A 21,455-nucleotide genomic window follows, 5' to 3' on the forward strand; every position below is an offset into this window, starting at 1 on the left:
GTGGGAGCAACAGAAACTGCCACCGTCTGCTGCCGCAGCAAGCAGGAGCACAGAGGGCATAGAAGGTGCCAAAATGCTGATTCATCTCCGTGAAGCTGCAGAGAGAGGAAAGCAGCCCTAGATGTCCAGAACTGTGGGAGACACTGGGCTGAAGAACAAAACGTTTTAACCAAAGTTTCTGAAGTGGTGCTAATCAGGACAGACAAGGGTAATTTTATCAAGTCTAGATATGTTACAAGCAGGTAGGGTTATTGAAGTGTTGTGTACCTGAAAAATATTGAAAGCTGAATTCCTGCACACTTCAATAACATGCCTCTTCAAAAGAAAATGGATTTACCTGATCCTTCAAATCAAGTGGAAACCCAGTTCTCTTGAACCCCAATATGGGAAACACACAGACTTAAATGTTATTTCTGGGGTTATTTTTCCTTTGTTTTTTCCTCCTTAGTTAACGCACGTTTATCTAAAACATTTGACACACGTCTTTATTATGTCATTTGACATGACATCTTTATTAAGGATTTAATATACCACCCCTTCTATAGTAGGATGAGAAATCTCACAATAGCTTTTGATACACCTAGCTAAGTCCATCAAGAAAATCTCTAATAAACAAAAAGAGTATGAAGTCTCAACTGCCCTCATACTTTGAAGAGTAAAAACTAGGGCATGCGAGTGGGTTTTTCCCCCCTTTTCAGATCACCTTTCAAAGATCAGGATTAGGCAAGCTAAAAATGACAAACTATTTAATAAAAGCAATTTAATTGCTGCAGGCTGAGCCAAACTCACTCTAGCTAAAGAAGTTTTATTAAATTGCTTAAAAAAAAAATAAAAAGTGTGAGAATAGTTGAAACTCCATATAAACTAAAGAGCATCCTTTGTAAAAACTACTATAGTAAAACATGTTTTAGAAAATAAACAGCATAGTCAACTGAACATATAAAATTGCAATACAAAATATTTGTCATATCAAGCAATGACATTTACATGAACAGGGAATTCCATGAGTATAGTATATTTAAATATTCAGAGCTACAGCTTTAGTAGATAGCAAAAGCTATGAAATAAGGTTATGTACAAACTTCCATTATAACATTTTGTTCATTTGTTCAAGAATTCTAGTTCTGAGATCAACCTTCCCATGCTGTGTTTATGTGATCCTCATTACCTATATGATGGGTTTGATCCTGCCCCCACTGAAATAAATGGCAAAACTCCCATGGACCTAAATGGGGCGAGATGAACCTCTGTCTGAATAATCCAGAAGTGAATACTTTTGCAAAGTTGGAGGAAAACCTCTTCAGTCATTTGAGTTATGGTAAAAGGAGAAGAGTTTAACTGAAAGATATAATTTTTTTGTTTTAAACTCACCAACATTGATTTTTTTTAAATGGCCAAACAAAAAATGTAAGCCTTGAGAAGTGATAATTCCCCATGAGGAACAGTCTCTTAGCTAAGCTTGGAAGAAAATACTGAGTTTGAACTATGAAGCAAAAAAAAAAAAAAAAAAAAAAATGGTGTGCCCTATGTAGTGCATAAAAGACATTTTTCGTTTCCTGATTCACTCTTCATTACACATAAACACTATGTTATTTATCAGTTAAGGCTGCTGCACACAACATATTTGACAAGACCTCAAAAGTAAAGGAATGAAAAGTTAAGCCATTTAACACTACATACCCCCTAGGGGTCTCGACAAAGCTTTATGACACTACAGTCTCAGAAGTTTTTAATGCATTCTACAACTCTTACTACGGTGATGATGGCTATAGTAATGCCCATAAATATGAATTCTGAGCTTTCACTTAAAATAGTTATATTGTCTTTTCTCCATTGTAAACATAAGAACAGATGGGCTGATTCCATGTTAAGCCACCCTCTCCCACTACTCAAAAAAAGCCTCCAATACTCCATTACACAATGCAACTGTTTCCAGCCAAAAAGACAAAAGATGTCTACTCATTCTTGCTCACCCTATTCTTCTTAAGACATAAGTTTCTTAGCCTAGTCAGGACCATTTAAAATATATTAAGCATGGACCAATTCCCTTGCCTCCCTCCCTCCCCACACACACACCTATTATTTATTATTATTATAAGATGCATTATTTGTTTTGTTTAAAAGTTATGGCTCTTATGGTAACATTGAAATGTTGCTCTCACTCCTACCCAAGCTTTTCAATATTGAAAGCATGGAGAGAGTAAACACAATGTTATATTTTAGTAAATTTAAGGAAATGCTTTCATTTTAGACTTGAGTTTTTAAATGATTAGACTCTCATGGATAGAGGCAGCACACATCACAGCTGCACCAGAGAGAAACTATATTCCATGAGAAAAGGGGCCATCCAACCCATCTTCTCATCTAAGAAGGCAACCTTACAGGATGATGGGAAAGGCAGAGAAACGCATCTCAAGTCTAACTGCTCTTGGGCGTGGGGCTCTGCAGGTGGGTCATGAGGCAGAAGAAGAGTCAACTGTGGAATGCTGGCTTCCCTCAGGTATCTCCTAATCCTTACCTCTTCTCCCTACCAGCAAAGCAGGCGCCGTCAGACCTATCAGCCTGCTAAATATGGTTAAAAATTGCTTACCTAAAGATATAAATAGTGCTGTTAGCAGTTCTACAGTGTATCAGAAGACTTCTTAATAACAGTTATTACATACCATAAGTTAAAAAAACCTAGGCAGTTGCAATAAACAACATAGTGAGGGATGAGCCTCAACCTGTACTCTATGTTTTTGTATGTTTATTTCATATTCAAATCAATGTTATATTTTTCTATGCAATTCTATTCTTCTAAAGCTACTATGTGTGTTTAAACAATTAAAAGGGAAGTAAAACACACTAGGTACCATAAAACTCATACGCAGAAGAATTTTTATTATTATTTGTATTATCATAGCACCTAGAGCCCCAGGCACTGACCAGGACCCCTTGTGCATGGTGCTATACAAACACAGAACAAAAAGATAATCCCTGCTCCAAAGAGCTTATAATGTCTCTTTCTAGACCTTTTGTATGTGTCATATTCTGACTATACAAACACATAGCATGAAACATATCTGAGTTAGATGGAAAAGTGTGATATATACAATAGCATTTTAGCTCCCAATACCTACAAAAGGATCAAATCCTAGCTATAAGTCACGTGTGAGAATCAGGTTGATGGTCTCATCTCTCTCGCTCTTTGTTCAAATCACAAAACCACAAGTTTAAAAGAATTGGCAGTCTAATAAATTAATATTTATGATTGAAATATCTAAGGTGCCTGCATGTGTATACTTAGGTGTATTAGCAGAACTCAGGTAGAAACATTTAGATCTAGACAAATACAATAGAAAATATAGCATAGGCAATATAGGTGGCAAGGTGGTCTATCTATATCGGGACACCTCTGTACGAACACTTGTATATCTCTTTATAAATCTGAGTTAATTTCATACTATTTTATAGCGCTGGTTTTGAGATACTTTTGTCAGGTACTTTCATCTTCTATTTTATCACTATGAAAATACATAATTTACTAAGCCCACTGGGTACTTTCACAGTGATAATGTAGAAGATTAAAGTAACTGACAAAAAGTACCTAACTGTACTCCGCCAATCTCAAAACCAACACTATAAACGAGTACGAAATTAACTCAAATTTATAAAGATGTATACAGTGAAATGTTATTTAAAAGTTCTGTAACTCAATGATTTCATACAATAAACTACTATAGTATTACTACTGCCGAACAGCTCTTATTTTAAAAAAATGTTTTCTGATGTTCTTTTCAAAAAGTACTTAATTTTATTTAAATTATTCTTCAGAAGTAAAGTCCAATTGAAATGGGTGTTATATGATCACTAATTGCTGGAGCACGTTGCTTTTTTGTTTTTAAATACCAATGAAATATGGACACCCCCTTTTATTAACGTAAGGACAAAAGTAGACAGTTACCAGTATTACAGCAAGGAAAAAAAAAATAGCATACTAATGGCACTCCAGGTTTACGTTTGCATAAAGAGCTTTAGATATCTAAAATTATTGTGCTTAACTAACACCTGTCTTATTTCAAAACATAGGTATGTAGATAACCCATCAGCATAGTATATACTGTGTCAAAATGTTGATATTGTTCACTGCATTGACATCTACAAAAACACAGTTTGAAAAGGCTAAGAGGACTCTCTGCACAAGATAAGGGAAGAACCCTTCAGCAATGAAGGCTATGACAGGCAATGAAAGCTAAACAATGAAGCTCCTAACATAGAAAACCAGTTTTTCAAAATCTAACTCTTAATATCAACATTTCCATAAAGCGTAGAGCATGAAGCTTTTACAATCAGAGTTCCACAGCTGTCAGAAGAGTGCTAAGCTATTGGGAACACCCACCCACTCAGCAACACCCTGAGCACAGAAGGAAGGCACTTGGTTACACAGCTTGGAAGGAAGATTTCTCATGCTACCCAAAAAAAAAAATTTAACTGAAGATTTAAAAAAAAAAAAAATAATTTATTATTAAAAGAAGTCAGTTCTACAACTACACCTCTACCTCGATAGAACGCTGTCCTCGGGAGCCAAAAAAATCATATGGCGTTATAGGTGAAACCGCGTTATATCGAACTTGCTTTGATCCGCCATAGTGCACAGCCCCCACCAGAGCACTGCTTTACCGCATTATATCAGAATTCGTGTTATATTGGGTCACGTTATATCAGGATAGAGGTGTTAGTATCCACTTCATGAAGGTGAAACTATGCATTTTCATTAAGAGCAACACAATCTGAAGTATTTCTGTTATCAAGCTGTTGAGAACAAAAGAGACAAACGTACCTCCTTCCAAGGACTCACGAACTGTGTACGTGCATATCGAGTTAGCATGTGGATAATAACAACTTGCCCCCACTCCTCCACATCAACCAACAAATTACACAGCTTTCGATAGTTCTTGTGAATCAGATCTATTCTATCCGGGCACACTTCCTCAAATGCCATCACCACACTCCCAGCCACCAGCTAGAAAACAAAATTGTAAAAACAAGTCAGTGATTCTCTCTATAAATTCATACGTGAGTGCTTAGAACTAATATTGGCAATTCTCAGTACTTTAAAGCATGTCCATTATGCAAAAAGATAGTAGCCAGAAAAAGAGACTCCCCTCTACTCACAGAAGTTGAGTCTTATTTTTAAATGGATTCTGAATAATTGCATTAATCAGTTTATTTGGCAGAATATGTCCTTTTGTCAAACAAAACAGACAAACTTTCTATTACATATTTAATCTCAACCTTAGCACTGAAAATATAGTGCAAGCAAAACCAGTTGTTTGTTTTGAGGTTTTTTTTTAGAGGGTAGGAGTGGTAATTTATGGTTTCACAAAGAATTTATCAGATGCAAGACTTACTTCACATCTGCAAGGTAACGGTAAGTACAAGTGTTATGCACTTATTAACATTCCATGATCAAATTGGAGGAGGAAGTAGGGTGATTTCTGACATAATGGAGCCAACACCCTCTCTTGACTGCTAAACAATCACTGCCAGAATCCCTGGGGTTCATAAAATTACTTCTAAAGAGCAAACGTTAAGCCTTTTGAATGTGTTAGATATTTTCCGCAATTTTCTCAGAATCCATCCAGACTCTTCTACAAGTTATTTGCCCCCCTCCCTCCAATTTCAAAGGTGCACAAGTTGAATGTTTATGCCACCAGCACAGTCAGTATATTTTTAGGAACATAGTATAAATATTTTCAGGATGTATACAATAAAAAATTTCCTTGCCATATGATTTTTCCTCCTTCCTTGGTTATGAAAGTAATTTTGCTTTCATGAAAAAAACTAAATGAACAGATTCTAGAGACCTATTATCTGCAAACACATGGTTCCTCCTGCGTGGGGTTTCTTAAGTGCTATGGAGAAAAACTTTTGTGGGGAATCCTTGAAATAATGGCAGCAAGTCACTTTATGAAAGACATCAAGCTTCAAAGACAACCAACATATGTATTCCATAACACAATTTTTGAAATTTTAAACAAAGGAATTCTAAGATCCTAATCAAATAAATTTGTAATAACTTTAGTTTGGGACTTTGGACTCCTCTACTCTACTTCTCTGCTACAGAAAGCTATTGGGATAATCACCTTCAATAATAAAAAACAGAATAGCAAACACCCTACAGCATATACTTAAGTTGCCTCCAGGAAATCAGTTACACACAGCATAAGCACTTGTCAATGTGTCAAGAATTACTATTCTTCCTTTCCTAACTGTTTTAAGTAAGATTTGCTTTGTGTCAAGGAACATGTTAAGCAAAACATCTAACATGATAAAACTTCTATATGAAGTAACTGATATGTATGCAGTTAGCATGCCTGCAACCCAGCTTTCTGGCAGCAAAAAATGTCATTCTATCTGAGCACTGGGGATGTGCATTTCATCTTCTAAAATTTCCCCAATGACTTAAAGTAAGCAATTAAATAGAAATATAGTTTATTTAAATGGCACTTCTTGAGAAATATTAAATACAATGATATTCATATGCTACATTTTTTCCTCTACATTTGGGCTATTAGTATGCACCCAACACTACAACTGAAAGAAAACATCTCAGAATATAGTCTTGATATTATGCTAAACAAGTTTCAAGTCCAGTGGGAATTTTATGAATTACTAATAAGTCTAAACGTGAAGTTGCATTTATTGTCCCAAATCCTGCCCATGTGCTGGTACCTACTGGATACGCAATGCGTTCCAGAGAACAAAGAATTTATGATTTGTAAGAACTAAATAAAAATGCATTATACTTGCAACAAAAAATAGAACATTATTATATCACATATAGAAAGGTAATTTTGTGTTTTCAGTATTTTTTAAATTTTGTTATATTAATCTTTATTATTGCATCAATGTAATAGACAAGTTAGGTAATTATTCATGTAATTAAACACATTTCTATTTATTTGGTGGTCAGGACTAGTTAATAACCTTGTGTTATACTGGTATTAAAACTACTAGGATGTACCTCAGCATATTCAAAATATTACGCTTAGTTTGCAAACTGAGATGGCAACAAAATATTGGCAAAAAGAACAGGAGTACTTGTGGCACCTTAGAGACTAACAAATTTATTAGAGCATAAACTTTCGTGGGCCACAGCCCACTTCTTCGGATGCATCTAATATGCTTATGCTCTAATAAATTTGTTAGTCTCTAAGGTGCCACAAGTACTCCTGTTTTTTTTGCGGATACAGACTAACACGGCTGCTACTCTGAAATCCAACAAAATATTGTAGATTTAGATGTAGTTTAAATACAGAGAGGTTTCTTTAAAATGTTGGCCAACATTTTTAAGAATGGTACCTGAAGTGAAGTTCCTAAATTCATATTTGGGCTCAAAATAAGCGCTGGAGTTGCAGAAAGGCTGATCACCCATCAACTCCTTTGCACTTTACTGAAAGGTGATGTGTTCTGAGAATTCAGGAGTTGCTGGCCACTTTACCTGCAGACTCAGTAGTCCATCTGTACATCCACTCTGCACTAGATTCATAGCAGCTTTAATGCACTCAGGGCCTTTTGCAGGATCTAATATAATGGGCATTGGAATTTTACCTTTTTTAAAATAAATAATACTTTTGAAACATGCATTTTTGTTCTATTAGATGCAAGAAAAATTAAATTAGAACGTTTATCACTCTTATTTTAAATGCATGGAACATATCTATAGTTATCTGGATATATGTCAGCCACCCAACTGTGCAACTATACCAGGGGTGGCCAACCTGAGCCTAAGGAGCCAAAAATTTACCAATGTACATTTCCAAAGAGCCACAGTAACATGTCAGCAGCTCCCCCATCAGCACCCCGCCTCTGCTCCCAGAGCTTCCTACCCCTCCCAGCCCCGCCAATCAGCGCCTCTCCCTCCCTCCCCGCACCTCCCGATCAGCTGTTTCGTGGCATGCAGGAGGCTGGGGGGGGAGGGGGCAGGGCCTGTGACAGAGCCAGGGGTTGAGCAGTGAGCACCCCTGGCACATTGGAAAGTTGGCGCCTGTAGCTCCAGCCCCGGAGTCAGTGCCTATTCAAGGAACCTCATATTAACTTCTGAACAGCCGCATGTGGCTCCAGAGCCACAGGTTAGCCACCCCTGGACTATAACAACATAAGAACGGTCATACTGGATCTGACCAAAGGTCCATCCAGCCCAGTATCCTGTCTACGGATAGTGGCTAATGCCAGGTGCCCCAGAGGGAGTGAACCTAACAGGTAATGATCAATGATCTCTCTCCTGCCATCCATCTCCACCCTCTTACAAAGAGAGGCTAGGGACACCATTCCTTACCCATCCTGGCTAATAGTCATTAATGGATTTAACCTCCATGAATTTATCTAGTTCTCTTTTAAACCCTGTTATAGCCCTAATCTTCACAACCTCCTCAGGTAAGGAGTTCCACAGGTTGACTGTGCACTGTGTGAAGAAGAACTTCCTTTTATTTGTTTTAAACCTGCTGCCCATTAATTTCATTTAGTGGCCCCTAGTTCTTATATTATGGGAACAAGTAAATAACTTTTCCTTATTCACTTTCTCCATACCACTCATGATTTTATATACCTCTATCATATCCCCCCTTATTCTCCTCTTTTCCAAGTTGAAAAGTCCTAGCCTCTAATCTCTCCTCATAAGGGACCTGTTCCAAACCCCTAATCATTTTAGTTGCCCTTTTCTGAACTTTTTCTAATGCCAGTATATCTTTTTTGAGATGAGGAGACCACATTTGTACACAGTATTCAAGATGTGGGCATACCATGGATTTATATAAGGGGAATAAGATATTCTCCGTCTTATTCGCTATCCCTTTTTTTAATGATCCTTAAAAACATCCTGTTCGCTTTTTTGACTGCCGCTGCAACACTGTGTGGACGTCTTCGGAGAACTATCCACGATGACTCCAAAATCTCTTTCCTGATTAGCTGTAGCTAAATTTGCCCCCATTAAGGTTATGTGAACACATGACTCTAATTAAGGCCCTTGTTGATACTATAAAAGGACTCACTCCAGTCAGGCTGGGGAGAGCCAGGGAGCCAGAGGAGAGTAAGTGCAGCTGAAGGGCTGGTTAATGAAGACACCCTCAAGTCATTCGTAAGGGAGCCCTAAGGTAAGGGCGAAGAAGGGAGAAGCAGGAGAGCTGTGGGGAAGTGGCCCAGGGAAATATAGCAACTCTGGCAGCGAAAGGTTGGCTGCCAACAGCTGCTACCTTTAGGGTCCCTGGGCTGGAAACCGGAGTAGAGGGCGGGCCCGGGTTCCCCCCAATCCTCCACTACAGGAACACCTCCTGGGAAGGGAAGACAGGCCCCTGTCAGGACAGGAGGCTAAACTGTTTTGGTATGAGGCCATAGGAGCAACAGAGACTGTGGGAATTCTCTCACCAACCTCCTTCCTGGCTTATGATGAAAAGGGCTCATTAGACAATATCCTTGGCCCTAGAGAGAGAAGGGCTACATGGAGGGTTGCAGTGAGCCTCTGAAGCTAGTATAAACCGCCTGGAAGCACGGGACGCACAGGGACTAGGTCGGAGCTCTGCCACAACGTATAGTTGGGGTTATTTTTTCCAATGTGCATTACTTTACATTTATCCACATTAAATTTCATTTGCCATTTTGTTGCCCAATCACTTAGTTTTGTGAGATCTTTTTGAAGTTCTTCACAATCTGCTTTGGTCTCAACTATCTTGAGCAGTTTAGTATCGTCTGCAAACTTTGCCACCTCACTAATTACCCCTTTCTCCAGATCATTTATGAATAAGTTGAATAGGATTGGTCCTAGGACTGATCCTTGGGGAACACCACTAGTTACCCCTCTCCATTCTGAAAATTTACCATTTATTCCTACCCTTTTTTCCCCCGCTTTTAACCAGTTCTCAATCCATGAAAGGATCTTCCCTCTTATCCCATAACTTAATTTACGCAAGTGCCTTTGGTGAGGGACCTTGTCAAAGGCTTTCTGGAAATCTAAACACACTATGTCCACTGGATCCTCCTTGTCCACATGTTTGTTGACCCCTTCAAAGAACTCTAAGAGATTAGTAAGACATGATTTCCCTTTACAGAAACCATGCTGACTTTTGCCCAACAAGTTATGTTCTTCTATGTGTCTGACAATTTTATTCTTTACTATTCTATTATTTCAACTAATTTGCCCGATACTGAAATTAGACTTACCGGTCTGTAATTGCCGGGATCACCTCTAGAGCCCTTTTTAAATATTGGCATTACATGAGCTATCTTCCAGTCATTGGGTACAGAAGCCGATTTAAAGGACAGGTTACAAACCATGGTCAATAGTTCCTCAATTTCACATTTGAGTTCTTTCAGAACTCTTGGGTGAATGCCATCTGGTTCCGGTGACTTATTACTGTTAAGTTTATCAATTAATTCCAAAACCTCCTCTAGTGACACTTCAATCTGTGAAAATTCCTCAGATGTCACCTACAAAGGACGGCTCAGATTTGGGAACTTCCCTAACATCCTCATCCATGAAGACTGAAGCAAAGAATTCATTTAGTTTCTCCGCAGTGACTTTATCGTCTTTAAGCGCTCCTTTTGTATCTCAATCGTCTGGAGGCCCCACTGGTTGTTTAGCAGGCTTCTTGCTTCTGATGTACTTAAACATTTTATTACCTTTTGAGTTTTTGGCTAGCTGTTCTTCAAACTCCTTTTTGGCATTTCTTATTACATTCTTGCACTTAATTTGGCAATGTTTATGCTCCTTTCTATTTACCTCACTAGGATTTGACTTCCACTTTTTAAAAGATGCCTTTTTATCTCTCACTGCTTCTTTTACATAGTTGTTAAGCCACAGTGGCTCTTTTTTAGTTCTTTTACTGTAGTTTTTCAATTTGGGGTATACATTTAAGTTGAGTCTCTATTATGGTGTCTTTGAAAAGTGTCCGTGCAGCTTGCAGGGATTTCACTCTAGTGAAACCTTTTAATTTCTGTTTAACTAACCTCCTCATTTTTGCATAGTTCCCCTAACTGTTAAATGTTATTATATTATAGTCACTATTTCCAAGCAGTCCTGTTATAGTTACCTCTTGGACAAGATCCTGCGCTCCACTCAGGACTAAATCGTGAATTGTCTTTCCCCTTGTGGGTTCCTGTACCAGCTGCTCCAAGAAGCAGTTATTTAAAGTACTGAGAAATTTTGTCTCTGCATTTCGTCCTCAGGTGACATGTACCCAGTCAATATGGGGGTAATCGAAATCTCCCACTATTATTGAGTTCTTTATTTTGATAGCCTCTCTAATCTCTCTTAGCGTTTCATCGTGACTAACACTGTCCTAGTCAGGTGGTCAATAATAGATCCCTACTGTTATATTCTTATTAGAGCATGGAATTACTATCCATAGAGATTCTATGGAACATGTGGATTCATTTAAGATTTTTACTTCATTTGATTCTACATTTTCTTTCACATATAGTGTCATACTCTAGTCATTCATGTTCCTGATACCTCCATAACAGAGCACAGGACTTTTGGGGGGGGGGTTTGTTGTTTTTTTAAGCGCTATAAGAACTTCATTGTGTACCATCAAATGCAAAGAATGTGATGAGGTTAGCAGATACTTTGTCATATTTACAGCTCATGAACCAATTATTTGAGTTGGTTTGCATAGCACTTACTGTAATGTGCATACTACTTTTTAAGAAAATATTAGATTAACTTGATTTTTTTTTATTCTCTGCATTTTCCAAAAGCAAGGTTTTAGTACAAGAGACAAGAATGGAAGATTTAGAACACATTCAAAGTTTAGAGACAGCAAGAGAAAAAAGAATACCCAAGTCTCCTAACTTTTCCCTAATAAAAGGACCATTCTCTAGTTAGCTCTACCCATTTCCCCTAAAGTATGACCCTCCTGTATAGCTAAACATTAGAGGCACAACTGATAATCTTAGTTTATTAAAGCATCAATATTCTATAAAAACATTTAGAATTAAAACAAAATGATCCACTCAAAATTTAAAACCAAAAAATATTGGTTTCCAAAAATCAGTCAGTTAATTTCCATCTCACTGTGTCAATAGCAGCTTTTATGTATAAGGAGAAAAAATAAATCACTCCCACAAAACTAGCAATGAGCTCGTCAAATTCAAATGCAGCTTTCCATTTATGTATTTTTTATATTAAAGCAATAAACATGGTTCATTTGTCTTTCACTGGTTGCCACGTTTTTCTGTGCTGTTGCTATGAACTTCAGCCATTAGCTGCGCTCCAAGGTAAACTACATGAACCATCAACAAAAGTGACACCCAATCTATGGAGTTCATATTTTCTCCAGATTATCTATGCTAGTTGACAAGCTGGTAATGAAAAAAATCACACTAAGCAAATGGTTCCTCTAATAACAATAAATTTTCTATAAAATTATGAAGGGTACAAAACGTTTCCTTGCATCTATTTTGTCATGAATTCTAATTAACGCTGCAAAAACCTGAGAGTGCTGGGTCATCACAAGAAATGCATCGAGGTTTGATTGATAATATGTTGCACTGGCCTATGCCTGCCAAGATATTTCTCTCTCATAATTAATGGCCATCCCACCTGCCCTAATCATACAGCCCAAATGATATTCCCCTTCTTATTTCAATTTTCTGGAGGCATGGAAACTGGGAAAGATCAGTCATTTATCTTCTAATAGCTGGATAATAGATCTATCACAATAAAACATCTGCACAAACTTAGTAATTTTTTCACAGTGGTGCAGCTTTCACCAACATTAAATCAATAACTTATGAAAACACTGGCTTACCAATACATGCTGGCACTGAACACTAACATACTTAACAGATATTTACTAAAAAGTAGAGCTAGTCTTTCCATCCTCCTTACTTCCAAAGGTACTGCTCTAGTTTAAAAGCTCAAGTATTCTCATCACACAACCACCACCAATTATTAGGATCAAAAGTTAAAGATTTGACTTCAAGGGTCAGTGTTTTATACAGTAGTCATGCAGTCTTAAAAAGCAACTCTTAGTGTTCACTTGTATAAGAAACAATTATGGTAGTTAAGTGTTTTACTTCTTCAAAAAGTCAGTTTTAGGAGTAAATCTTTATGCCACAAGAAAGCAGTAGTGTTTGTAAACATTCAGAGTAGGCTAGTGCTAGCTGAAGTGTCTTATTATTAGGGCAAAAAAATTATTATACTCTGTAGGAGCAAGTCACTGGGAAAGATTTTAAGTCCTAAAAAGCTGAGTTACAAAATGGAGGGCCTGATACTTCTCTGCGCTAGATTTACCCTGAGGGTAAATAACTTCAATGGAGTTGCTCTCATTTACTCCACCGTAGCCAAAACAAGAATGTGTCATCAGTAGTGCCTTCCCTGACTTCTCGTATACAGGGAGTGCCTGAAAGTCATGAGCATACACACACAGATAATTAATATATTTCAGAAACATGTAATCAGCTATTTAACTAGGCACCTTAGACCATTTTTGTGGCAGACTAGGCATATGTCTCTCTCAAATTATGAATTTCATTTTGTAATGTGACCACCACTTTTGATAGTAACCTTCATTGTGACCTTCAGTTTGTATTGTAACCCCTATGTTGGCTTGAGAGATCCTGTTGAAAAACAGCCTAGTTCTGACAAGGCCAGTCTATTCTAGACACTTTCCTGCTCTTGTTGGGGGTGTGGAGCACTTCAGAGAGGATTAACAATGAGAAAGTTAACATTGTTAACTGACTGTCCCCTACTGGAACAATAAGGCCACTGACATTAAAAGACACTCAACAAGCCTGACTGGAAGAGTCGGGGAAGACTGGAACCTTTAATTCCCCACAGCCTCAGCTGTTTAAAAGACTGTTTAAAAGGTGGGTGCTTCTCTAAGCAAGGGCAGACCACAAATCTAAGGAATTTCCACATGCAAACCAGTCTTAAGAGAGAGAAGGCAAGAAGTGCTGCCTAGCCTAAGAACACTGACGAAAGCCAGTACTCACAGATTAGGTGAGATCAGACTTTGGGAGCTGCATTCAGGATTGGTGTTGTTTTTCAAAGATTTGTGATTCTCTAGTGCACTTCATTAAGAGTAAAGTGTCTATGATTAAAAAGTTCCTTTGCTAAGCTTACTGCATATTCCTTGCTTTCCAGTCACATTATCCTGAAGGATTTAACTAAAAACCAGAGCTCCCACTACCAGGTAGACTCTGGGGAAATATCTAAACAACTGAGGGATCCGAAAGGCTGAAGTACTAGTTTCAGGGTCTAAGGCAGCCAGAGTATGGGGCTCCTCTACCCAAGAAGGGTGTCAGACACAGGGTCTGCACTGGACAGTGTGCCTGACACCCAGAGTTATGAACAGTGACCAGTCACTACCCAGATTGTGGGGGTGGGGGAGAAGGGCACCTAGAAGCACATGGGGCCCAGGATTTGGGTCCATTTACAACAGACTGGCAACTATCCAAAAGGGAGGACTGGGCCAGGACATAACACTACACTCTGTCCTAAAATCCCTCTCCATCAGGATTAAGTAGGGTTTCTCAAAAGTGAAGTATCACAACCCCAAAGCAGGTCACCTGGAAAACAGTCAGTGGGTTGTAGCAAAATGGCAGCCATTAGAACATAGCAAGCTAAGAAATATGAATAAGAAGGCTCCCTCCTACTAACCTACCTGAACACAGCATCCCCATCTACATTCCACCTCACACTTTATTTGGAGAGTGGATTTAACACACCATTCTTTTTGGGGAAAAAATGGTTACTCACCTTTTCGTAACTGTTGTTCTTCGAGATGTGTTGCTCATATCTATTCCAGTTAGGTGTGTGCATGCACGGCGTGCACGGAAGTCGGAAAACTTTTCCCTAGCAGCTACCCGTTGGGCCGGCTGCGGAGCCTCCTGGAGTGGCGCCGATATGGCGCTCTATATAAGACCCTGCCGACCCAACTCCCCTTCAGTTCCTTCTTGCTGGCTACTCCAACAGAGGAGAAGGTGGGGGGAATGGAATAGATATGAGCAACACATCTCGAAGAACAACAGTTACAAAAAGGTGAGTAACCATTTTTTCTTCAAGTGCTTGCTCATATCAGTTCCAGTTAGGTGACTCCCAAGCCTTACCTCGGAGGTGGGGTCAGAGTCAAGATAGTGCAGACTGAAGAATAGCCCTGCCGAAGGCCACGTCATCGCGGGATTGCTGGACTATGGCGTAGAGCGACGTGAAGGTATGCACTGAGGCTCGTGTGGCAGCCCTGCAGATGTCCTGAAGAGGCACATTTGCCAGAAAGGCTGTAGATGATGCCTGAGCCCTTGTAGAATGAGCAATAACAGCAGGCGGAGGAATTTTCACCAGATTGTAGCAGGTAATCCATGAAGATATCCGCTGGGCAGAGACCAGAGCGCCCTTTATCCGTTCCGTGATGGTGACAAACAGCTGGGTCGTCTTATGGAATAACCTTGTGCGGTCTATATAAAAGGCGAGGGCTCTTCTAACGTCCAGTGAATGAAGATGCTGCTCCCGAAGGTTGGCATGCAGTTTAGGGTAGAAAACCGACAGGAAAATGTCCTGGCTTACATGGAAACGAGATACCACTTTCAGCAGGAAAGCTGGGTGAGGCCTCAGCTGAACTTTATCCTTGTGGAAGATGGTATAAGGTGGTTCACTCGTGAGAGCTTGTAGCTCAGAAACTCAGCGTGCCAAAGTAATGGCCACTAGGAAGGCGACCTTCCAGGAAAGGTAGAGTAGTGCACAGGAAGCCAGTGGCATGAAAGGAGGACCCATCAGACAGGAGAGAACCAAGTTCAGGTCCCAGGCCGGCACAGGAAGTTTCGTTGGGGGATGGATCTTTTCCAAACCTTTCAGGAAGCACCGCACGACCAGGTGCGTGAACACTGAGCGTCCTGCCGCTCCCGGATGGAATGCTGAAATGGCCACGAGGTAAACCTTGAGGGAACCGAAGACGAGATGTTGATCTTTCAAGTGCATTAAGTAGTCCAGGATGCAAGGTGTCAGAGCTTGGAGCGGGGATACCTGCCGCTGGGCGCACCAGGTGGAAAACCTTTTCCATTTAGCTTCGTAAGTGAGGGTAGAGGGTTTACGGCTTTCCAGGAGTACACGCCACACCGAGTCCAAGCAGGCGCGCTCAGCCTGGTTTAACCACGGATCCTCCAGGCCGTAAGATGGAGCGACTGAAGGTCCAGGTATAGGAGACGACCATGGTTCTGCGAGATGAGGTCGAGACTGAGAGGAAGACGTTGGGGCACCCGTACTGATAGATCCAACAGGGTGGGATACCAGCACGAGTGGGCCCAGGCAGGGGCCACCAGTATCACATCCACCTTGTCCCTGAGGACCTTGAGTAGTACTTTGTGGAAATGGCGGAAAAGTATTAAGTGGCTGGCCCAACCACGAGATCAGGAAAGCGTCAGCTATCTAGCCCGGACTGTGACCCCTGAAGGAGCAGAAGGCTGGGCACTTCCTGTTGGTCCGCAAAGTGAACAGGTCGATACGGGGAAACCCCCAGGTGTGGAAGATCGAGTAGATGACGTCTGGGCGAATCGACCATTCGTGCGTGAGGAAGCATCTGTCCAAGCTGTCCACCAGCACGTTCTGAACACCCGGGAGGTACGAAGCTTGGAGAGTGATGGAGTGGGCTAAATAGAATTCCCACAGAAGAAGGGCTTTATGGCAGAGTGTGCTTGTTTGTTCAGATAAAACATGGTCATGGTGTTGTCTGTCAGAACTTCTATGCAACGGTCTCCTATGTGGGGAAGGAACGCTTGACATGCAAGTCAGCTCGCCCTGAGTTCCTTGATATTGATATGGAAAGTTAACTCATTCTGCTGCCACAGATCCTGAGTTTTCAGATCTTTGAGGTGAGCCCCCCATCCCAACACGGATGCGTCCATGACCAGAGTCAGGGTGGGTTGGGGAGGATGAAATGGGACCCCAGCACCTACCATTTGAGGGTCCAGCCACCAATGCAGGGAGTCTAGCGTGGGACTCGGGACCGTAAGCACCATATCTAGGTTGTCGCGGCCCAGTCGATATACAGACGCCAACCACGTCTATAGGGGTTTGAGACGTAGTCTGGCGTGTTGCACTACGTAGGTGCACGACACCTTGTGATCCAGCAGCTTGAGACATTGCCTCGCTGTGGTGGTGGGGAACCTGCAGAGGTTGGTGAGTATGGTTGTTAGAGCTAGATGCCGGGACTCTGGGAGGAAAGCCTGAGCTTGGGTCGCATCTAAGACTGAGCCGATAAACTCTATCGTCTGTGTCTGTGAGATACAGACTTGCTGGCGTTCAGCATGATGCCCAAGCGATTGAACATGTCCATGACCAACCGCACCTGAGACTGGACTTGCTGGCTAGATCGACCCCGAATAAGCCAGTCGTCGAGGTACGGGAACACGTGAACGTGATGACGGTGAAGAAAAGCTGCCACAAGCGCCATGCACTTGGTGAAGACGCAAGGGGGCTGTGCACAAGCAGAACGGAGGGCTGTGAACTGGTAGTGCATCTTGTGCACCATGAACCGGAGAAAATGTCTGTGGGATGGGGTGATTGAGAAGTGAAAGTAGGTGTCTTTCATATCAAGGGCAGCATACCAGTCTCCCGGGTCCAGGGAGGGGAAGATCATGGCCAAGGAGACCATGCGGAACTTCAGGTTGATGATATGTTTGTTGAGCTCCCTGAGGTCCAGAATGGGCCTTAAGCCTCCTTTTGCCTTGGGAACGAGGAAGCAGTGCGAGTAGAAACCCTTGCCCCTGAGCTCATGGCACTTCCTCCACTGCTCCTAGGGCAAGGAGTGTCTGTACCTCCTGGATGAAAAGTTGCTCGTGAGAGGGGTCCCTGAAGAGGGATGGGGAAGGAGGGTGGGGTAGACCGGAAGCGGATAGAATATCCCTGATGTAATAAGGGACCAGGCATGGTAGAAACGGGATAGATGGTTCAGGAAGGGATAGCTGGCCAGGTTTTGCACTGGTAGTCCGTCCTCGAGTGCACCTTCAAAATGGGCACTTAGAGCCCCGGGGGAGGGGGAGGATTGGCCCTGGCTCTGTCCCAAAGGAGGGTGTGATGGTCTACGCCGTGGGTACCTGCTTCTCCTGCGGGGGGAAGTCCTCCCTAGGTCTGGGCGGGAAGGGGCACTGTTGTGGGGGCTGAGGCTTAAACGGCTTTCTTTGAGTTGCTGGGGTATGCATGCCCAAGGATTTTATAGTGTTCCTTGTGTCTTTCAGGATATGCAGGCGAGAGTCAGTTTGCTCAGTGAACAGGCCCTGGCCATCAAACGGAAGATCCTGAATGGTGTGTTGCACTTCAGGTGGGAGGCCAGATGACTGGAGCCATGCGTTCCGACGGAGGCCAAAGTGCAAGCTGCCGCGTCCGCGGCGTCAAGGGAGCCCTGAAGGGAGGTTCGGGCTGCCAGCTTTCCCTCCTCAGCAATGGCCCCCAGTTCCGTGCGGGACTCAAGATGGGAGGAGTTCCTGGAACTTAAGGATCGCAGACCATGAATTATAACTGTATCTGCTGAGAATCACAAGCTGGTTCACGATTCGAAGTGAGAAGCCCCCCGTAGAATTTTCCTGCCAAAGAGGTCCATGCATTTCGGCTCCATTGATTTTTGGGGCAGGCCCCTGTTGGCCCTGTCTCTCCTTTTCATTAACCACATCCACCACGAGAGAAGATGGGGTGGGGTGAGTGAAAAGGTATTCATATCCCTTATAGGGACAAAATACTTTCTCTCCACCCCCTTGGCTGTAGGGTAGATGGACCGGTGCCGCGATGGGGACCAGGGTCGGGTCAGGGATCTGCGACAGGCCTGAGAGCAGTGCCGCGATGACAAGCAGAGCCACGCAGGGGATCGGTGCGCAGATCGGTGCCACTCCAAACGGTGCCGTGGGGTCGCCGAACACGATCTGGACCTCGAGTGGGACCATGTCCTGGCAGCCGACGACGACCTCGAGCGTGAATGTCTCAGAGGGTCGGGGCTGCGAGACCAACGCCGCAAATCTAACTGGCATCGTGAGTCGGACCGGTGTGGTGCCAGGACCATGCCCGGACTCAGAGCGGTGGGGGGAAGCCGGTCTGGGAATGGGCGGCCCAAATATCGCCGATTTACCCCTCGACGGTACTGGGAGTTGTGCCAGGAGCGGCGCCGGGATGGGGGATACCGGTGCTGTCATCTCAATAAGCCTTCTAGCAGCCTCGAAGGTGGAGGGCAACGTAGCTTCCTCCACTTGAAGAGGTCCCTGTGGCGTGGGACTAGTATGAGCAGATGGAGGTCTCACGGTTTTGTCAGGCTTTGGGGCCTGGTCAGAGCTGGCTCGGTCGGGGCCGCGGTGACTGCCTCAGGCCTTTTGGAATGTCCTTCCACGGCTTGCTTCTTACAAGCGACCGGGGAGTGGGAGCCATGCTGAAGTAGACATCTTTGGGGCCCAGGAAGATCGTTGGTCCTGAGGAGTGTGAGGGTCCTTGAGCGGTCCTGTGGACAGCACTGCTGGGGGAGCCCTGCGCACCGAGGCGCTTGGGCCCACATCTTGAGGGACGCAGTGCAGACTCTATGAGGAGTTGCTTGAGGTGGATTTCCCTCTCTTTCCTCGTGTGGGGCTTGAATGCTTTACAGATTTTTGCACCTGTCCGCCTGATGAGTCTCCCCCAGACACCTAAGGCAGGAGTCGTGGGGGTTGTCTGTAGGCATGGGCTTGCCTCAAGAACTGCAGGGTTTGAAACCCTGGGATGGCATGCTCCAGAGCCCCGCAGGGCACTCATTGAAGGGGAAACCCCCCCAACCACTATACTACACTTAACACTAAGATAAGGGCTAACCATTAACTAACAAAGGGAACTATTTACAATGATAAGAGAATGCTAGGGATTAGTGGAGCACTTGCTAGCAAGAGACCACTGTTCCAACAACCGTCATGGGGGTAAGAAGGAACTGAAGGGGGGTCGGGCCGGCAGGGTCTTATATAGAGCGCCATACTGGCGCCAATCCAGTGGGCTCCACAGCCGGCCCGACGGGTAGCTGCTAGGGAAAAGCTTTCCGACTTCCGTGCACGCGTACACCTAACTGGAATTGATATGAGCAAGCACTCGAAGAACAACAACAGGATAGCCCTGCCCGCAGACAATGGGTGCATGTCTAGTTGGCGAGCAGCCAGTTTTCTGATGAAGAACAGTTCAACAATTTTTCAAGGAGGAGACTACTTTTTCTAGACATCTGTACAAGCAAAACAACTGGAAGGCATCTAAACATTAATTTTACCATATAAAAAAGTCCTCATTATGAAAATCTGTTTTGATTTGAGAGAGTGTGCTTTTGAAAATAAAGTGGTAGAAAACTCATATGCTAAGTTAGTTTTCTTGAGAACGCTTTCACAACTAACTGAGGTCCCAAACCAAGAAAGCATTTTTGCTTAACTTTAAGCAGGCACGTAGTCCTACAAAAGTCAATGGCTCTACTCACATGCTTACCTTCAAGTACACACATGTTTTCCTAAATCAGGGCCTTAGATACATGGTGCAACACACTGCTCTAAATCCAGGCAATACCTAAGTTGCTAAACATTCAGCAAATGGTTAAATGATATCCTGAATCAGGGCCACAATTTGCAGAAGACTGACTCCCTTCAATGCGGTTTCTAACATGCATGGATCAGGACATTCTGGTGGTGTCTGGCCAAATAGTTCCAGACTATTTTATTTACACGTGTCTGTGCTTCTCCTGCCTCTCTCTCTTCCCCGTGGTCCCACATGACAACAGTGCTTTGGAGTCCTAAAGAGTAAATTTCCGTGTTTTGTTTTATTACTTTTTCAATATTATTCTTTTTAAAAAGAAAGAAACCCTGTGGCAATATTAAACCAAAGCTCTTATGAACATTAAGGTGGTATGATGAAGCACGCAAAAGCCAGAAAATGCCAAAGTTAAAAATTCATGTCAAACTCCTTTCTGCCACCTTGTGTGTAAACACAACAATGCAGACTAAGAATATGATCACATTTCTAAAATACAATGTAATTACACATAAAAGAACATTAAGGTTGCAAATTCAAGCATCTGTAAGCTAGGAAATGATAGAATTAAGATTGCCAGCTATGTCGTATAGTTCAAATTTAATGGTACGTAATGACAATCATTAAGTAGATTTGCAGCTGAAAGAGTGACCAGTACAATTATACACTTAAAAATTACACTAATTTGTGTTACTTACTGTACTTTTATCTTTCAGAAGCTTTTCTATCACTTCAATTAACATTTCCTTTTGCTCTGGGTCAAGACTAAAAAACAAAAACAAAAGCAAAGGATATATTTTAAAAATGAAAAAACCTATTTAACATTTTATGGTCAGGTTTACGCTTGAAACAAAGATAGGCTAGGCAGTGAAGAGGGGACGGAAACAAACAAGGGAAAAGTGAAATTATTTTCAAACCAAACACATGGTATTGTGGGGAAGGAGAAGGATGCAGAGGAGAATGTGAAACATAA

At 42.2% G+C, this 21,455-nt stretch overlaps 1 protein-coding gene across 2 annotated transcripts in view; it reads right to left on the reverse strand.

Moving 5' to 3' along the window:
* AP3B1 (adaptor related protein complex 3 subunit beta 1) overlaps positions 1–21,455 on the reverse strand; it is a 272,041-nt gene that overhangs the window by 180,549 nt on the left and 70,037 nt on the right. For both annotated transcript variants that reach the window (XM_054031900.1, XM_054031899.1), the window contains exons 6-7: positions 21,181–21,247; positions 4,820–5,002 (exon numbers count right to left, since the gene is read on the reverse strand). In XM_054031900.1, the coding sequence (XP_053887875.1) occupies positions 4,820–5,002; positions 21,181–21,247 (250 nt within the window). The remainder of the gene's footprint in view (positions 1–4,819; positions 5,003–21,180; positions 21,248–21,455) is intronic.

This window comes from Malaclemys terrapin, chromosome 6 (assembly GCF_027887155.1).
Source record: "Malaclemys terrapin pileata isolate rMalTer1 chromosome 6, rMalTer1.hap1, whole genome shotgun sequence".
NCBI classification, from domain to species: domain Eukaryota; kingdom Metazoa; phylum Chordata; order Testudines; family Emydidae; genus Malaclemys; species Malaclemys terrapin.